This window comes from Alligator mississippiensis, chromosome 8 (genome assembly GCF_030867095.1).
Source record: "Alligator mississippiensis isolate rAllMis1 chromosome 8, rAllMis1, whole genome shotgun sequence".
NCBI classification, from domain to species: domain Eukaryota; kingdom Metazoa; phylum Chordata; order Crocodylia; family Alligatoridae; genus Alligator; species Alligator mississippiensis.
Genome location: NC_081831.1, coordinates 14,335,012 through 14,352,226, shown reverse-complemented (window position 1 = coordinate 14,352,226; position 17,215 = coordinate 14,335,012). Strand labels below are relative to the sequence as shown.

The 17,215-nt window shown below is 53.1% G+C and overlaps 1 protein-coding gene across 3 annotated transcripts in view; it reads left to right on the top strand.

Moving 5' to 3' along the window:
• The window catches only part of MXRA7 (matrix remodeling associated 7), a 52,961-nt gene that overhangs the window by 5,478 nt on the left and 30,268 nt on the right, over positions 1–17,215 (top strand). For all 3 annotated transcript variants that reach the window (XM_019494305.2, XM_019494306.2, XM_006269264.3), the window contains exon 2: positions 14,532–14,592. In XM_019494305.2, the coding sequence (XP_019349850.2) occupies positions 14,532–14,592 (61 nt within the window). The remainder of the gene's footprint in view (positions 1–14,531; positions 14,593–17,215) is intronic.

Genomic DNA, 17,215 nt, shown 5'->3' with positions numbered 1-17,215 from the left:
GGGGATTCCCACAGCAGGCCCAATCCTTCCAGGTGCTCAGTGTCCTCAATTCCTTTTAGTATCGATGGGCATCTGCTGCCCTCTCTGTCCCACAGGATTCAGCCCATGTTGAATGTAACAGTCAATGCCCTGGTAGCACTCTTCATGCAAGGCTGTCCAGTCACTTCCCAGGTGCGTTCATGTTTGCAAATGCCCTGTGATATGAATAGAGTTATGACCTCCAGTTTGCAGGGAGGGAGGTTGAGGCACAGGGCAATGTGAAGTGACTTGTCCTGGGTCACAAAGTAAATCAGTGGCAGAGCAAGGGACCAGAACCCTGGAGTCCTGATAGCGTTAATCACTAGCAGTGCTTCTGCTTCCCTTTGCCCAAACTCATCCCTGAAAAGAACTTTAATTAGGATCTAGTCTGCCCTGGTAACCCAGCTCTGGGCTCCATTAACATGGGATGAGCTGATATCTGAAGATCCTTTTTAATTAAAACTGTGAAGTACAAGACCCACAGAGCCACATGTGGGATTGACAAGTGCATTTCTTGTGAGAAACCCCATCGGAACATCCCCGTTCTATTACCGCACCAGTGCCTGGGGCCTCCCCATCTCGTGCAAGTGGAGGGGGGACATTCCTTGCCCAGGAGCTCACAGGCTGATGCAGTAAGATGGAGGAGGCGGGAGAAGGGGAACAGAGGCTCCCAGAAGGAATGGCCACTTCCCGGGGAATAGATCCCAGGGCTGTGAACTCCCCAGCCAGTCCCTTTGCCATAAGGCAATACCACTTCCCTTCCACCTGTCCTAACCAAAGCCTCCCTGCTAGTGTCAGACAGCAGCTGGGGATCTCATGAAGCAAAGGAAGCTCTGCCACTTCCCTTCCCCTTGCCAAGCAAGTCTCCATCCTTCCAGAAATACCCAAACCGGGCAGGGATTGAGAAACTGAGACCAGATCCTGTGTTGTGAAGCCTCTTTGGGCAGCAGGCGGCTGCCTGAGTGCCTCAGACCTGAGTGCTGCAGCTGTGGCCGAGGCAGGCAGTCCCCAGGTGTGTTTCTTCCTAAGGTGCTGCTCCCTGAGGATGGCATTGGTGGCCTGTGCCTCACTTGCAGCCAGATGCTTAGGGAAATTGGTGGGCGCTCTTCCCGTGACTTCATTGGGCAGCCCGTGGTTTGGTGAGAGTTAACCAGCAGCTCCAAGTGCCAATGCCTCATGCTAGAAAGTGCCTGTCAGTGGAGTCCCCAGAACAAAGAGCTGTACTAAGATTGTGGCGTGTAAGGCTCTGGCTTCTTGCAGGGCGTGCTGGGTCCCGACTGGGCTGCCCATGTGGAAGGTGAATTGTGCTAAGACAACGCTGGCCTTATTCTCTGGATAAGCTGATGCTTCCCCCGTAGAGTCAGCCAGCCCCCACCTGGCGGTCTGCTTTGCAGGCACACAAGGCTTTGATTTATAGGGGAGGGGGGGCAGAGGATGTTAGCCCAGCTGATCCTCTGGCCTCACTGTGTGGGTGGCTGGGGCGGGCTCTGCAGGAGATGCCCTTCTCCTGGGCATCAGCTGCATGTGAAGTGGCTCATAGGGAAAGCCCCTGGAGGACACCTGGTTTGGACAGGGTCAAGAGAGCAAGTGGGTAAGGCTGGTAACCTGAGGAGAGGGCAGAGGCTCTGTTTGCAGAGGAGTCTGCCTGCTGCTGTATTCCAGCCTCCATCCTGCCAGGCTAGCCGTGCTCTCTGGGGCCCAGTGCCCAACAACACTGCAAATTCACAGATATGCCTGGCCCTGGCACCAGACATGGTTGCCCATAAGCTACCACTGTGAATCTAGAAAGCACTGAAGGGATGTCATGCGCTAACTCTAGTCCCTTCCAGTTGGGTTTTGCCTGGCACTTCCCTCCCCTACTGTGAGACCGGTCATGCCAGCACATGTGCGTGCGTGTGGCTATCCCACAGTGCTGGGGTGGCTTGTGTTTCTTTTGGATCCATGCACTCCATTGCACAGTGCTGCTTTGAGGCCTGTGATGGAGCAGGTGGAAGAAGACGTGCTGTCCTGCCTGCTGCAAACTGGGCAAGAGGCAGCAGAGAGCCCCAGCCCCCCACCCTTCCCTTCCTCCCTGAGTGCCTGGGGGAAGAGAGCTGTCTCTGCCCTGCTGCTTCATTAGACCAGCTTTAATTGAGTACTCTCTGTTCTGTTTGCGGGAGGGAGAGTGGGGAGGGATGGCAAGCCTGGATTGCAGGAGACTCATTACGTGCTGCCTCAGAAGTGATAGCAGGTGCCCCATCTTCCTGCTCCCCCACTCCTGATTGTGCCTGGCCTTGTGCATGTTGCTAATGGAAAACATACTCAGCCTCTTCCTGTGGCGGTGCCAGATCAGCAGCAATTGAGAGCAGTCTCAAAACTGTAGCATGCCTGCCTGCATCTTATTCTGATTTCTCCCTAAATCTCACTGTTACAAGGTGTTTCACTCGAGCACCAGTTCTGGGGGCTTGAGCTGTCTGCACTGTGTGTTGTCCACCCCTCCCCTCTTGGACCTTTGTGGTGACCACAGCAAGACGACTGCCCTGCTCCTGCTCCAGACTGCACGGTTCCTTGCTGCTTGAGTTGCCATTTGCAGTATGGGGGTCTATGTCTCAGCTGCACAGTTCTGATTCTCTCCTGTAGCAGCTTTTGATTCTCATACGCTTCAGGTAGTTTGTGGCAATACCATACATCTGCTGAGCTGGGTCTGGCTGAGGGCCTGTTGTGTATAAGGTACCATCTTCCTCTTTCACATGCAGTTCTGCAAGTGCCTGCCTGTGGTTTTTCAGTGATGATGGAATCCAGGACATGTGCAGCTCTTCCAGATTCTCCTGGAAGAGAAGGGCCATGAGTAGGGAGGGGAAAAAAAGGGACTGGGTGCCGAGCAAAGATCTTCAAGGGCTTCTAAAGAGATGGCTCAGCTTTGTCCCAGAGAGGCAAGGGGTCTCATAGAAAATGGACTAATTTTCCTCAGAGCCTGGGCCTATAACCTCTAAAGGAATGTCCTCTGCTTGGCTTAACCACGATGCCATCCAGTTGATGCTGGGCCCAACTGGCTTTAGCTATAGGGCAGTGCAGGTCATGCTGAGGGGGCAGGTGGCACTTCCATGTGATTTGCGGTGCTCCTTGGAGTGAGACCGAAGCAGCCCTTGCCAGAACTCCCTGGTCGCAGCTTGGGAAGATCCTGGACTTTAGCGGGGCCGGTAGGAGACTAAAGAGCTGAGATCTGTGCAGCCAGAAGCCTGACAGCAGTGGAGCTGCCTGTGCCTTGGCTGTAATTCCCCACTTGGGCTGTGCTGGGGGACTGAGGTGGAGCAGCTCTGGAGAACTCAGTTACCGGGTTCCCGTCTGCCCGGAAGGGTCAGTGTAGTTTGTCAGTACTAAGGAAACGTCCTTTCGCTCCGATGGGCAGCTGACCGCTGGGTGACCCGGCCTCTTTGGCTTCCTTAGCAGGCTCCTTTTACTCTGAGCCCAACCCCTTGGCTGGCCAGAGGCTGATACATTTCAGTAGCTGGAAGTAAAAGGCTCCATGTACATGACATACTTCCCCTGCCTTACATGTGGCTGGGAGGAGACTGGAGCCTTTGTTCTGAGCAGGAAATCACTGGGGCTGTTGCCAGCTGAACGAGGGGGAATGGGAAAGATGGTCTTGACCAGTTGCCCAATCAAATAGTCGGCAAAGCGGATGGAGTGAAGCTCTCCAGAGTAGCATGCATCTCATGGCCCTGACCCCAACTTGTCTCTGCAGCAAAGGGGCCACCTGTTTGGGTTTCCTGGGCACAGCTGATCCAGACAGCACTGGTTAGGATGACCAACTCTCCCAACACTGCCTCCTCCTAGTGCTGGGAGCACTGGAAAGAAAGCCAATGCCTTGGTGGTGCCTGAGTCTCTTGGGGCGGGTGGGTAGGACAGTGGGGGAGCTGCCCTTGCCTGCGTTCCAAAGGCAGGTACACGCCAGGGCTGTGCTGCCCTGTCACGGTCTCTCCCTAGACATGAGGTGAGCATCATTAGAGGCAAAGAGATCCTAGCTCACTGAGGAGCCTAAATTCCCTAACAGGACTATGTGGCTTCCCACCTTGCCTGCTGACAGAATGACTTGGCAGAAAAGGAGACTGTCAGTGGGAATCTTACACGAGAGCAGAAAGCCCAGGAACCCTCCCCTGCTGAGGGCTTGGCTCAAGTCTAAAGTCCAGCTGTTAACTTCACCTTCTCTAGCCACGTCCTAGCCCTCCCCATGAGAGCCTGTGCCAGGGCAAGGAGAACTAGGGCTGAAGTTACTTCTGTTTATCAGGTTCCATCTGGCACCTCTGCCCCTGTCGGGCCCTGGAGAACAGTGCAGGACTCTGGCAGAAATGTCATGCTCCTGGTTCCCCTGTGAGGGTAGGATGCCTTTCTACCAGCAACCCCAGCTCTCCAACTGAAAGAAGGCTTCTGCTGCCAGCTGGCAGCCAGTGGAAGGCGGGCATAGGCACGTCTCTGCTTGCAGCCAGCTGCTGCGGCCCCTTCAACAGTGGTGCCAATGTGGGGCACTGCACCTGCTGGCGCAGCTGCTGTAGTGGAAGTGATGGAAGCCGTGTGGGTGTGAGCGTGCTGTGTTGGCTTCTGTCAGCCAGCAGAACTTCTGGTGGTTGAAACTACCAACCATAGATGAGGCCTTACAGCCACAACAGGTGGGTCATTACATGGTCTTGGCCTGGGTTTCACATAGTGCTGAGCTGGCAAATCCACGCTTTGGTTGTGGTGTTGTCCATCTCTCACCCTCCAACCTTTCTCGCCATCCTTGGTTACTTGAAGACCTAGCAGTAGCAAAGGGTCCTTGGAGGAAGGGAATGCAGCTGGAGAGCTCATTGCATGGATCCTTATGGTGCCCAGTGACCCTTGGTTTGTGTCCTTCCAGGATATTTTCAGTAGAGCTTTGGCAGGAGAAGCCTGCCATGGGAGGGATTGCACTAGCTGCTCCCTTAGGAGCAGGTTCCCCACCCTTCCGCCTCCAAAGCATCCCAAGGCTCCCTTTGGAAAGCCTGAGGCTGCAGACTGCTGCCACACTTGTTTAGGACTGTCTGAAAAGATGGTTGCAAGCCCAGCCCAAGATGCCCTGCTCTCCACAGATGCTCAGAGTTAGCCCCACCGCCTCCAACTGTCCCAGCTGTATCCTCGGATTTTGACTTCAAAGGGTTGCCTTGCTGCTGACAGCACATTTCCCTGTGTGGTACAGTGGAGTCCTTGTATTCCCGTGTACTGGAAACAAATGGCTGTTTGGTAGTGAGGCCAAGAGCTGCTGGGGGAGAGGGTGTGGTGTGCTGAGACCCAGGCTGCCCCCGCGCTGGTATAGGAATAGTAGTATGCAGGTCTTATGGTGTGGGCCCCCTCCCCCCGGTTGAGGTTCAGAAGTAGATGGGACCCTCCCCTGATGATGATGATGAGGCCATCCAACAGGGCCAGTGGTGCTGAACTTAGTACGACCATCCCCAATCCCAAGCAAAACGCTCAGGAAAAGTGCTCTGCTGCTGTGTCTATTGCCAGAGGTTTCTGCCAAGCACATTGATGGACAGGGAAGGAAAGGACCAGTGTGAGTGGCCTGGCCCTGGTGTGTGGAGAACAAGCTTTCCCCCACCCAACCCTTCCAGGACACTCGCTTTGCCTGTTCCCTTCACCCTTGGAAAGGGAGCCACTTTGTCTTCCTGCCTGCCCTCTTAGAGCAATGTTCCCCAAACCATAGTTTGTGGGCAATATGATGCCCTCATGGCCCAAGGAAATGTTGCTTTTCACAGGTGCCTGGTTCTTCAGGTGGATGGGGAGGGTGATGCGTGTTGCTGGCTTGGTATCATTGCCCATGGGTGGGCGAAGCTTGGGGACCACTGCCTGTCGCTGGAGCTGTGGGGAGCTGTGCCTGGGGTGCCCACACTTCACTGGTTTTCAGTGCTCTGACCCTGAAAAGGGAGGGTGCTGGGTGAGCTCATAGCCAGGAAGCTCCTCCCACCTGCATCTCATCTAGGATCCGGGGCTCCTGCTGCCTCTGGGAGTTGGACAGAGGCTCGGCTGGACTTGTGGAGCAAAGTGACAGGATGCCACCCCCAAGCTATGCGCCCAGGCGCAGAGGCCCTGCTTCTTCCCTAGCTCAGCCCTTCATCCTCCCTCAAACTACTGGCTTCTCCACCCCTCCTTCCCCCATCGATAGACAAGCCAGCATTGTTTTTTGCCTGGGCCAAGCAGAAATTGGCCCCATCTTAGGGCCCAGAGGGGGAAGCGTACTGCCCTCTGCCTTCACTGGGGCTCTTTGCTACTGCCCAAGTTGCTCCTGTAGCTGTTTCTTGGTGTACTGTCAAACTGGCCATGCCCAGATGCCTCTGCGTGGGGTAAGGGTGGCCCTAACCTAACAGGTCAGGTAGGGATTGGGAGCCCTTGTGCTGGGCCAGCAGTGCTTTTCCTTTTCAAAGGCCTGTCTCCTGTTGGCCTCTCAGATCCTCGTGGAATTATAGCATGGGAAAATGAGAGCTTTATTCTATGGCAGCTGCCTTCTGGGGTCTAAGGGCATAGGAGCTGAGTATGATTTGAGTGAAAGGGGCTGGATTGTGTGGCCACTGCCTCAGCAGGGAAAAAAATCCTTTCCTTCCTTTCTCACTCTTGGCTTTCCTTTCTCTGGATTTCTTTCTGTCTACTCCCTTCTTTCTCTCTTGCAGAGTCTTGCATCAGGCTTGGATCAGAAATCACAGCCATAAATGGCAATGTGTTACTCACTTCTGTGTTGGGTCTTGGAGTTCACTGCAAGGCACAGTTTTCCTACCTCTCCTTCAGGGGGGTGCTCCCTTCTCTCACCTCTCCCCAGGGTTAAAGATGCCTTAGGCCTTTCTGGCCTGTCTGGAGCACTTGGAGGGGCTGAGGCACCTGCCGTCCCCTCTGCTAAGGGGAGGGAATGGGAGGGGAGACTTGAAATGTAAAGAGCTCCAAGGGTTTGGGCAGCAAGAGATGGAGAGAGGTGAGGAAGTGGCTCTTGTGATCCAGCTACATGCTTAGAAACACTTGATGGTTGTGACTTTGCAAATAGGAGAGCAGATTCTCTTCCAGTGGAGAGCTAGCCAGGCTCTTTGCTTCCACGGTACAATCTGCTCTTGCTCCTCGGTTCCAAGGTCAAGACCTGAAGCAGTTAGCAGAGGAGTACTTGCATGGATTCAAAGCACGATCCTGGTACGCGCTAAGTCAGCCTTGCAATGACTCTTGCAAGTCATAGGCTTCACTGCTTATCCTGGTTTTACAAGCAGGAGGATTGGGGCTGAAGGTGACCTGACTTGTCTGTTTATCTTGGGGGGTTGATGCCCTTGCTGTGGTATCTCTGTTCTGTGCAATGGGGAAGTCCCTAGCAGGCTTCCAGGCTCCCGGGTAGCAGAGCCAGGCACAGAACTGGAGCCCACAGGAGTGTCAGCTCCATGCCCTTTCCTCCAAGCTGGGCTGTCTGCCCCCACTGCACTCAGAGGCCAGAGCCTGCTATCCTCCTCCTCCTTTCTTTCACTGTTGCCAATGGGTGTGCAGGGTCTTATGATGTTTGCTGTGTTGTTAAGCACCAGCTGCTGGAGTCACAAGACTGTATGAGGATCTCATACATTTTTGCTTGCTTTGGTCTTTATAAAAACAAGAAGACTCCCAAAGCAAGTCCCTAGCTAGTAGAAGGAAAGCAAACTCTCAGTCCCATGAAGTTTGGTCAGTCTTGTGATTTGGGGGTGGGGGCTGACTCTTGTCTTTAACATTCAGTGCTGACAGTGCTGAGTTTTGAAGCATGTTGTGATTTTTCTGCAGTGGTCATAGGAAGGCTGCATCATCTAGACTGAGGTCACTCTGGAAGCCAGGACTCTGGGTTCTCATCCCACCTTAGCAGTGAAGTCTCTGGCCTTGCTGAGTCATTTCATTTCTCCATGCCCGTCTCCCCACATAGAATTAGAACTCCCCCCTCGCTGGCACGGAGCGAGACACGGCTGTCTCTTTCGCGTGCTCTGCGATCCTTGGGGAGCAGACATTTTGGTGCGATGTGCTATTGTTGCTTAGAGGCACAGGGAGAGGAATGGCAGTAAAATGGGTCAGGGATGGCAGGAGCAGGCAGGGACCCCTGAGGGAACTGCAGATGGATTTGTGCCTCCCCGGGCTGGGCAGCTGCTGTGTCCTGAGGCCCCTTGATTAAGCCTGTAGTGACGTATCTCTCTCTCTTAGGGCAGCTGGCTCAAACGGCCTCTGTTAACTGCATTCCAGACGCTCCAGATAGTTATGTGGCCTGGCTTGCACTGGCAGGCAGTGCCACTCATTGCCCACTTCCCTGCCCGGAGGCTTCCTTGCTGGCTGCATCTGTGAGCAAAGGCTCAGTAAGGTCCAGGCAGAGGACAGGACAGGCCAGGCGAGCAAATTGATCTGGGCTTTCCTGACCAGAACACTTTGGTTCCTTCTTCCTTTGCAGGCTGTGCTGCCAGCTGAACTCGGTCTCTGCTGCACCCAGGGGCCCGTTTCCTTCTCTTCTCTCACAGCATTAGCCATTTGTCCTGCTCCTTCCAAGATGTTTTCTGCGGCTGCCTCTCAAATGGGAAGCACATGGAGTCCAGCTTTGTGCAGTGCCTGGAACAGCCAGGCTGGCTGGCCGGGTCTGCGGGGGTGGTATTGGTCCAGCTTTGGCAAACCCAAGGCCCTGGACCTGTTTGCCATGGAGGTGACTGCTGAGATCATGCCTTACTCTGGAACTGAGCTTCAGGCCCTCTGTTTTATGCTCCAAAGAACTAATCCAGCTTCAAAATGTAATGAGTGTTTAAATGTATTGTTTTGGGCTGAAGCATGGGTCTCAGTTCTGTTCCTGGCTTTGCCTCTCATTAAGAGCTCAATGAGAAGAGGGGCACAAAGGGAACTGGAGCATAACAACCACTTTTATTAGTCTTGCAAACCCCAGGCAGGAGTCATGCTACCCTGCCCAAGTGCCATCTGCTGGCCTTGTGCCCTGTAACTAACTTTCCACACATAGGGAGCCCCGTTTGAACGGCACAGAGACCCCGCTTGACCTTCTTGTGCCTCGGTCCTCCTCTCTTAAATGGGGTGTTCCCTTTTAGGGTGCCTGGGACTGCTCAGACCCACTTTCTTCTGAACTAAGAGATGGACACCACCCTGTTATCTTTGCCTTTTCCCCTCCCTTGCCTCTGAGACTGCCTTAGAGTCTGCAGCTGGTAGCCTTTGCCTAGTATCAGACAAATGTTGTAAAGTAAATTGGATGCAGCTCTCCTAGGCAGCAGCATAGCCAGAGGGGTGTGAGTAAGGCACCAGCCCCAGCTTAGAGGAGTAGCAATATTGGTGGTTGCTGCTCCTATCCAGGGTACAAAAAGTGCTTGTTATACCTCTGGGGCCATATCTAGTATATTTGCAGCCTCCCCCTACTTTGATGCAGCATAGTTGAAGTCCAGGAAAGAATTTGGTTGTGCACAGTGTTTGAGGGCAGGGTGAGCAGGGGAAGTAGGATTTAAACAAACGTCTCAGCAGTTGCAAAGCTGGCAGGGGGCTGTGAAAGCAGGCTGGACCCAGTACTCTGGGCAGGGCAGCAGGTGGCCGTAAGGCTCATTCCAGAGGGTCATAACAACAGCTGTCCTGGAGAGGCTGGCCTGCCCACAAGCCCTGCAAGTGTTAATAGGATAAGAGGCTGTGCTTCTCCTCCTCCTCCTCTATCCGGCTGGCTTCAGCACATTAGTGTCTCGGGGAAGGGCTTCTAATGCTCTGCCAGGAAATCCAGACAGGCCAAACATTGCAGTGGCAGAGGCTCCTCTGCCTCAGGTACAGCTCCAGCTGCCTTCTCAGGCTGACTATCCCAGAATGGTGGAACTCCATCATCACCAGCTTGTTTAGCCCCTTGCTTTGCTTGTCTCCAAACCCTGGCTGGGGTCACATGAGCTGAGATTTTTGGGTCTCAAATTGGTATTCCACACTGGGGGGGTTATCAGTGTCACAGGCTGCGAGTCTGGACCCTGGAGAGGCTGAGGGGTAGAGCAACGGAGCAGGGAAGGTGGCATGGAAGGCATGAGGAATTACCTGTGTTGTACAAAGGCTGATCCTTCCTAGGTCTGGTTAGCACACGTGCCCAAAGGCTCTCCCTGCAATGGACTCCAATGCAGAATCCTCTGTACCAAGAATAGAGCTCCAAGAATAGAGCTCCTACACCCAAGTAGGTCGTTATGCTGACAGCTTTCCAAATAGACCCAAGCCATTCTGGTAGGGGTGGGGATGCATCTCCAGCCCTGTTTGGTGGGTTTGCCTTCCAACTAGGGCTATTTTGGGAAGTCAATGAGAACACAGTGGATGCAGATGTGGGTGGGCCATGGCTTGACGACAGCTCTGCTGCTTGGGAACAATGGTGACTGTACCCAATGGAGACAGCAGCTCTGCTCATGCCCTGTATTGTTCCCAGCTGCCACCAGCTGCAGAGGAACGAGGCTCGCGTGGTCAGGTGATTGGAGCGGGGAGGGCCCTGGCACCGAGATTGGGTGACCGAAGCTTGGATGTGGTTGGCACAAAAAGAAGCCAACTTGAGCAGAATGCGTCTGTGGGTTATAGAGTCACTGTGTATAAAATAAGTAAAGAACAATGGCTTGGCTCATGATTTAAGGCCTTTTTCCTTGCATTCATGAATTTCTGGGGGGCACAGCACCTTGGATAGTCACAGGGCTTAGGATTGTCTGATCTAGTAGCCATTCCCAAGCACAACAAATCATCTGAGTTTAGCATAGTTGCCATCACAGGTACAGGAGGATGGATGGCCATTAAAACCTTAAGGCAACAGCATCGTTTGGCATAAGTCAGCATTGCTCACCCTGGAGCTACAGTGGATTACAGCCACTGAGGTGCTGAGTTAATATTTTCTGTGCTAATGTTCCCCAGCATAGTCATTCTGAAATAGCTAGTCTAGTGTGGTTATCGGAGACATAGCGAGCTCCTTCGGTGCCCTGAGCGGCATGGGGTGAGAGGGTGTGGGGAAAGGGGGCCAGAAGCATACCTGCTAGGATTTGTGCTTGGGCAGCTACAGGCTCCAGCTGGTGTCCAGGATGCAGGGGGTAGAGTCAGGTGATCTTGAGGGTCCTGGCAGCTACTAGGAAGAAAGTGTCCCCCTAGGTAAGGAGTTAAGCCTCTTTCTGGCCTCCCTGCAGGCACTTCTGAATGCCATGCTGGGTGAAGATCTAACACTTCAAATTTGGTGATGAGGGAGGGAGGAGTACCCCCCTGTCCTCACCCTTTGTTTTTTTTTCTGAGCTCATAGCTAAAAGGACCCTAGAGCTTCCCTGCCTGGCTCACTCCCACACCCAAGCTTATAGCTGCTGGAGTAACAACATCCATACCAGCACCCCCAGGCCTCCCCCTGCAATCAGCACTCAGGGCCGTCTCTCACCACTAGTTAAATTACAAAGTTACTCCCCATATGGACATGCTATTCCAATAAGAGTGAGCTTATTTATTTATTATCATTTGCATTTGTTCTGGGTCTGTCCATGGTGCAGGAGTCTCGGGGCTGGCTTACAGTCTTGCCAGATCATCTCTTAAAGGTATGTTGACTGCTTGAAGTGGGAAGCATGGGTGAAGAGAAGGGCTGAAATGGGTTCATGTGAGCAGTCGGGATGAGACCCTGTGATACTTAATAGGTCTGGGCATTTCATGGCTCAAGGGGATGGTTCTCCAAGGAGAGGCTTTCCCATAGTTGATGCTTTATTGCGCAGTGCAGATAGGGGAGCTCCAGGGAAATGGCTGGTAGCTGCGAGCAGTAGCCTTTGTTCTTTCTCCGCTAACTACCCCCTTCCAAAAATGTTCATTCTGCTCACTGGCATTTGCAGTTCCTAGGTACCACTGGGGCTTTGATGTTCATTTGGGGAGTTGTTCCAGGAATCCCACTCCAGTGTCATTCTTGAGCAAAGCAATTGAGGGGATACTTTTTGGATGGCTGCTCAAGGCTGGGGTCCCAAAACTATTCTACAGGGAAAAATGAATTAAGTTAGACTGCTAGGTGTTAATCACCCAGGGCTCCTATTGAAGGGCTCGGCAGCTGTGACTAATCAGGCATGAAAATCAGGGTATAGAACAATTTTGCATCAGCTGGACCAGATGATCCCAGTGGGCCTGGTCTGCTCAGCCTGCTTTGATCCACTGAGAGGGCAGAAGTACCCGGAGTACTGGTGCCCTGGCTTCTGTTCATGGAGAAGACACCTCTGTGCGGCGTTCCTGATGGCTGAGCTGGGGCCGCCCTGAAACGCCTCTGACATTCTTTCCAAGGCCATTCGTCAGAGAAACAGCTCATGAGGTGCCCCCACCCAGCTCCCCTCTTCCCCCCTAATACGGCCTGGGAAAGAGATGAATGGAGACTCAAAGGGAGCTTCCATTTTTGGAAGCGTGGACCAAAATAGATGCAAGTGCATGTGTGGAGGGGGAAGATGTAGGGCGTGTGTCCTGTCAGTGAGTCAGAGAGGCAAACAGAGCCCAACTGGCTGTGAATAATGCACATTCCCCACTGATGATACAGCTAACCCAGTTCTGGGCTCCGGGTTACATACCAGATTCCTAGTATTGACATAAAACAATCCTAAAAAACCCAGTGCCCAGTTCTGCAAGGGGAAAGCTCTTATTTCTGGTCCGTCTCTTCTATCCACATTCCTGGCTGCATTCGTTTCACAGGGCCCTCACAGCCATCTTGCTTTTCTCTGTCTCTTCTCCAGCTTGACTCCTCAGCCCCTCTTTCTCCTTAAACCCTCTTGGCAGCTTTTTACAGCTCTACCTGCACACGCCCCATCCTCCTGCCCGTTGCACAGCCAGCAATCTATAGCGGCTTCAGAAGACCTGTCACTTTGAATCAAAGGTGGGAAGCCAGAGGAGTTGGGAGTGGAAGCAGGAGCTAGGAAAGCAAAGTTGGTTGATGCTGACAGACTGTTTCAACCTGTTTTGTAGGACAGCTGAGGCATTGAGAGAATGCCTTTCTGACGCGTGTTCCTAAATCTGGGTGCTAGAGGGTGCTGTGGGTGGTGGGATGGGATATCTCAAGAGACTTGCTTTTGGAAGTAGAAGGACAGCGACCTTCTCCCTTCCCCTCCCCTCCTCCAGTGGAGAATAACCTGGTCAGAACATGGAGTGTCTCTCTCCCATATTCCACATTAGGGCCTATTCCCAGGGCTCTCTGAAGTGCTGATATTTCAGAACTGACCTTACAATGTACTTTAAGATTGGTGTATCTTGTTCCTTTGTGGCTTTTAACTGCTAATCTCAGCCCTGCCTTTGGAGCAGAGACTGTGGACTTGTTTGTTTCAGCAGCCTCCAAGGGAGCAAGGGTGAATCCTAACAAGGCCTTAGCCTTGGTTCAGTCTCCCTACAGTCCATTCTAGGTTTCCAGATCCCTACTTTTGTACGTTGATGGTTACTCCGCTGACCCCTGCACTGAGGGAGAAGTTCACTTCTGGGGCTGAAAGAAATGCCCCCCGGGCAGAACTTCCCTTTCCGTTGCCGTTCCTGGCTGTGTCTCCCGTGCTGTCAGTACTCTGCAAGCTGACTTCCAACTAGCACATGGAAGCTCTTTGAATTGAATGCAGAGAGGATAAGAGCTGGAGTGGAGAAGGGCAGTGTGGGAGTTTGGGGCCAGAGGCAGCTGATGGCGGAGAGAGGGTGATCGAGATTGAGTAGGCAAGGAGATGGGACTGGGAGCCGAGAAAGGAAACATGCAGATGATTAGGACTGACACCACTGATTTCAACAGGTCTAATGAGCAGGGCATAGGTGGCAGAAAGCCAGGGCTAATGGAGCTTAGCTTCCCCACCAAACTCGTTGCTGTGGCTGGCAACAGCAGCAGCACCACAGTGCCGCCATCCTGCAGTGCCCAGCTCCGCTCGGCATGCAGCCGCTACTCCGCCACTGCATACAGCACCAGCGTGTGCTGGCCCTGCCACGGCCCTGCGGGATGGGGGAGCAGGGGTCGAATGGGGCCCAGCCCTCACAAATTATATTGCCCCCCACCGCTTATGAGTGAGGGGAGCACTTGGACTGGCTGGGCAAAGCCACTGGAACAATGAGGTAGGGAAGGTGCGAGGACAGTGCCAGCATGCCCCATCTACACAAAGTGGGTGATATGCTTCCTCTCAGGCTGTTTGCACAGATGCATTCATTAACGTTTGTGAAGCACTTAGATAGTGTAGTGCAGGGCACCATGGAAAAGTCCGTGAGGAAACTCTTAATCCTGTCTTCAGAGCAGTGTTTGACTAGAGGCAACTGTTTTGGCGGTGTGACACGATTAGTGTGAGCTCCTATACGCGCTTTCTATCCCTCGTCTCGCAGCACTTTACAAAGGAAATCAGGGACACGGAGCCTCAGAGGGATGATAGGACTTGCCCAAGGTCACTCGTGAGGTTGGTGGCAGAATCCAAAACTAAATCCGTCTCATGAGTCCTGCTTCAGTGCCCTGTCCACTAGGCAACACTGCCTCGACTGATGTCCCAGTGAAGGCCTTGAGTAATTTATATGGAGCTCGTACCTAAGAACGCTTCTTTTCTTTTCTCCAGGAAGAAGATCAAGACTCAGAAAGTGAGAAACTGGTAGTGAAGGAGCCTGAAGCTGATGATGGTGAGTGCTGGGAAAGAGCAGGGGTGGTCAAGCTGCTGATGTCCAGCTTTGGTTTGAATCCAAAGCTTCCTGATTACTGAGAGTGACTGGGGAGATGAGACCAGGATTGCTTGGGTGGGGGAAGGTGCTCACACTGTAAAACCCATCTCCCCACAACCCCTAGAGATTAGGGAGCATGTGATGTTTCCTCCCCACCCAAAGCCAAACACCCTGCAAACATGTGCAGTGCACCAAAGAGAACGGAGCATGTTCTGCAGTCTGGCAGCTCTCTCTGTTCTGGGTCCTCTTGCTGCTGACTCCAGTGGCCATAACGTTACAGGGTGAATATGAGAGAGAGGAGATAAGATAGGGAGGACAGAGAACTTAGCCGTGAAAGCACAGACCTGGAGAGTCCGACCCAGTGAAAATTAGGCTGAGGTTGCTTGCTGCCACTTTAAATTCCCGGTCATGGCAGCTGGCAGAGAGGGAGAGCTGCAGGAATGCTATGGCCTCGCATTCCTCTCCCCGCAGGGCCCTGCTCATTGTGTGTCAGGCAGAGGCTGGGGTGTGAGGATCTCTTCCAGCACAACGCTGGGCTCCTGGGGGACCAAGGCAAGGCTGTCACTTACTATAAATACAGTCCCTGGTCAGGAAGGCCTGGGAGCTGTGGAGCTATCACCCTCTTGGGGGACAGCAGGGGATTAGCCCTCCCCCCCACTCCGAGCAGCTGATGCTGGCATTGGGCTAGCTTTCTCCTGATTGCCGGGCTGTTAATTTGTTCTGTTGGTCTGGGAGTCAGCGAGCACAAAAGCAAATAGCATTGCTGGGATCTGCAGCAGGGAGGGAGGGAGCAGAGATGAGGATCAGGGTGAGCCAGGCGGCCGTTGGGTTCAGCCATGCAAAGGATGGAAATCTGGGTAGGTGCCAACTTGGGGAGCTGGGGATGGGCACAGCTGCCCCCACCCTGCTTTTAATTCTGTCAGTCTGCCTGTGGCAATCCAGGTTTCCCTGCTTCCTCCTGCATGCCTTCTCCATACCAGGCCTCCTAGACATTTCAGCTTCACCCTGCAGCCCACTCCCCCTCTCCTAGCAGACATACCACACTCTGCAGCAGGGCAGGCTCTTGCCTCCGGCTTTCAGCCCAACACAAAGACAAAGCTGGCTGAAAAGCACTTGCTGGCCCCTGGGGGATCTCCAGGGGGTTTAGCTAGAGCTGTGTTTAACTGATTAGTCAATTACTTGATTACAAAATGATGAATTGACTAATTGGGATGACGAGAGAAGAGCCTCACTTGCAATATAACTAACCAGATGGTGACAGACCAGTGTGTGCATCCTGACAGGGGGCTGTGCCCCCTCCAGCAGCATCAGAAACACCATTATGCCTTCCAGGAAAGCCTCCATCTTGAGGGGGGTGGGAGAAGCAGGAGATGAAGGGGGTTGGGGGTGGCAGAAGGGAGATAGGCCTCCTTCCTCTGTCCCACTTCCTTGCTATCCTTTTGAGGCTTTGTCACAATCCTTCTGGCTCAAGAAGATTACAGTTAATACTTGCAGGTAAACTTTCATCCTAGCAACGTGCTTGCAAGGAAGGGAAACGGGTTTTCCGTTCTATCACAAGGGAAGCATGGAGGAAACAATCTGGCATTGAAAAAACTGGCCCAACTCACCCAGCGTCATGCAGCTGGATGGGTGACAGAGCTGGGAATTGAACCCAGGTGTCCTGAATTTCAGGGAGGGTCGGCATGTTTTCAAAAAGCCAGGGTCCCTCTCCTCCAGCTGTATATGGCACGCTGAAACGCATTTGCATCTTGAGCACACGTGAGACTGCATGAGGGAGGGAAGGGGAAATTTAGGCCAATATTACTGGGGAAAACCCCTGTCCCTGCAGATCTTTCAATACTGGGAGTCCTGATGTACCTCAGGAAGGTGTTGGGCTGTGCTAAGGATGTTGAGATTGGGATCAAGGAATCTGGGATGGACCAGCACCATTGCTTCTGCCCCCAAGCCCTCTTCTGTCTCTTAGTGAGGTTGAGTTATGAGCCTGTCTCTTGGCCATAATGGGGCACACTGGTAGACTGGTTGAGGTTTCTTGCTACAGATCCAAAGGTATGAATGTGAGCCTTGCTCTGAACTTAAGCTAAAGGCTGACCCAGCTGTAAACTGGTGGCTGGATGCAGTGCCGGTATAATGGGCCACTAGGCTCAAGAGCACCTTTGAGCTGTTGGCTATTAGCACTCCTGATTTAACCAGCTGCTGGGGTCAGCATTGAATAGCATGAGGCTCTTCCTTTTGTCTCTTCTTACCCCTCCAGAAAAATAACCTGCTCTTTCGAGCTGGATGTGCTGCGTCAGCCTTTGCAATGCGACATACTCTGAATGACTTCTCCTCCAGGCCCTCTGCTGGGCAGTGCCAAGGTCTGGCTCGGCAGCGGGAGGGGGACACAGCGGCACGGCTTTTTTTGCCGGCATTTCTCTGTGCCTGGCCAGCATTACAGCAGTGGATCAAAGCTCAAGCCTTGTCCAAACTATGAAAATATTATTCCTAAATTCTTTTCCTTGCTGCCTGCAAGAGCCTCAGGCAAACATTAACAGAATGCTTGGGCTGGGATTTTCAGCCCTAAATCCCTTTGGCTCCCTTGAAAATC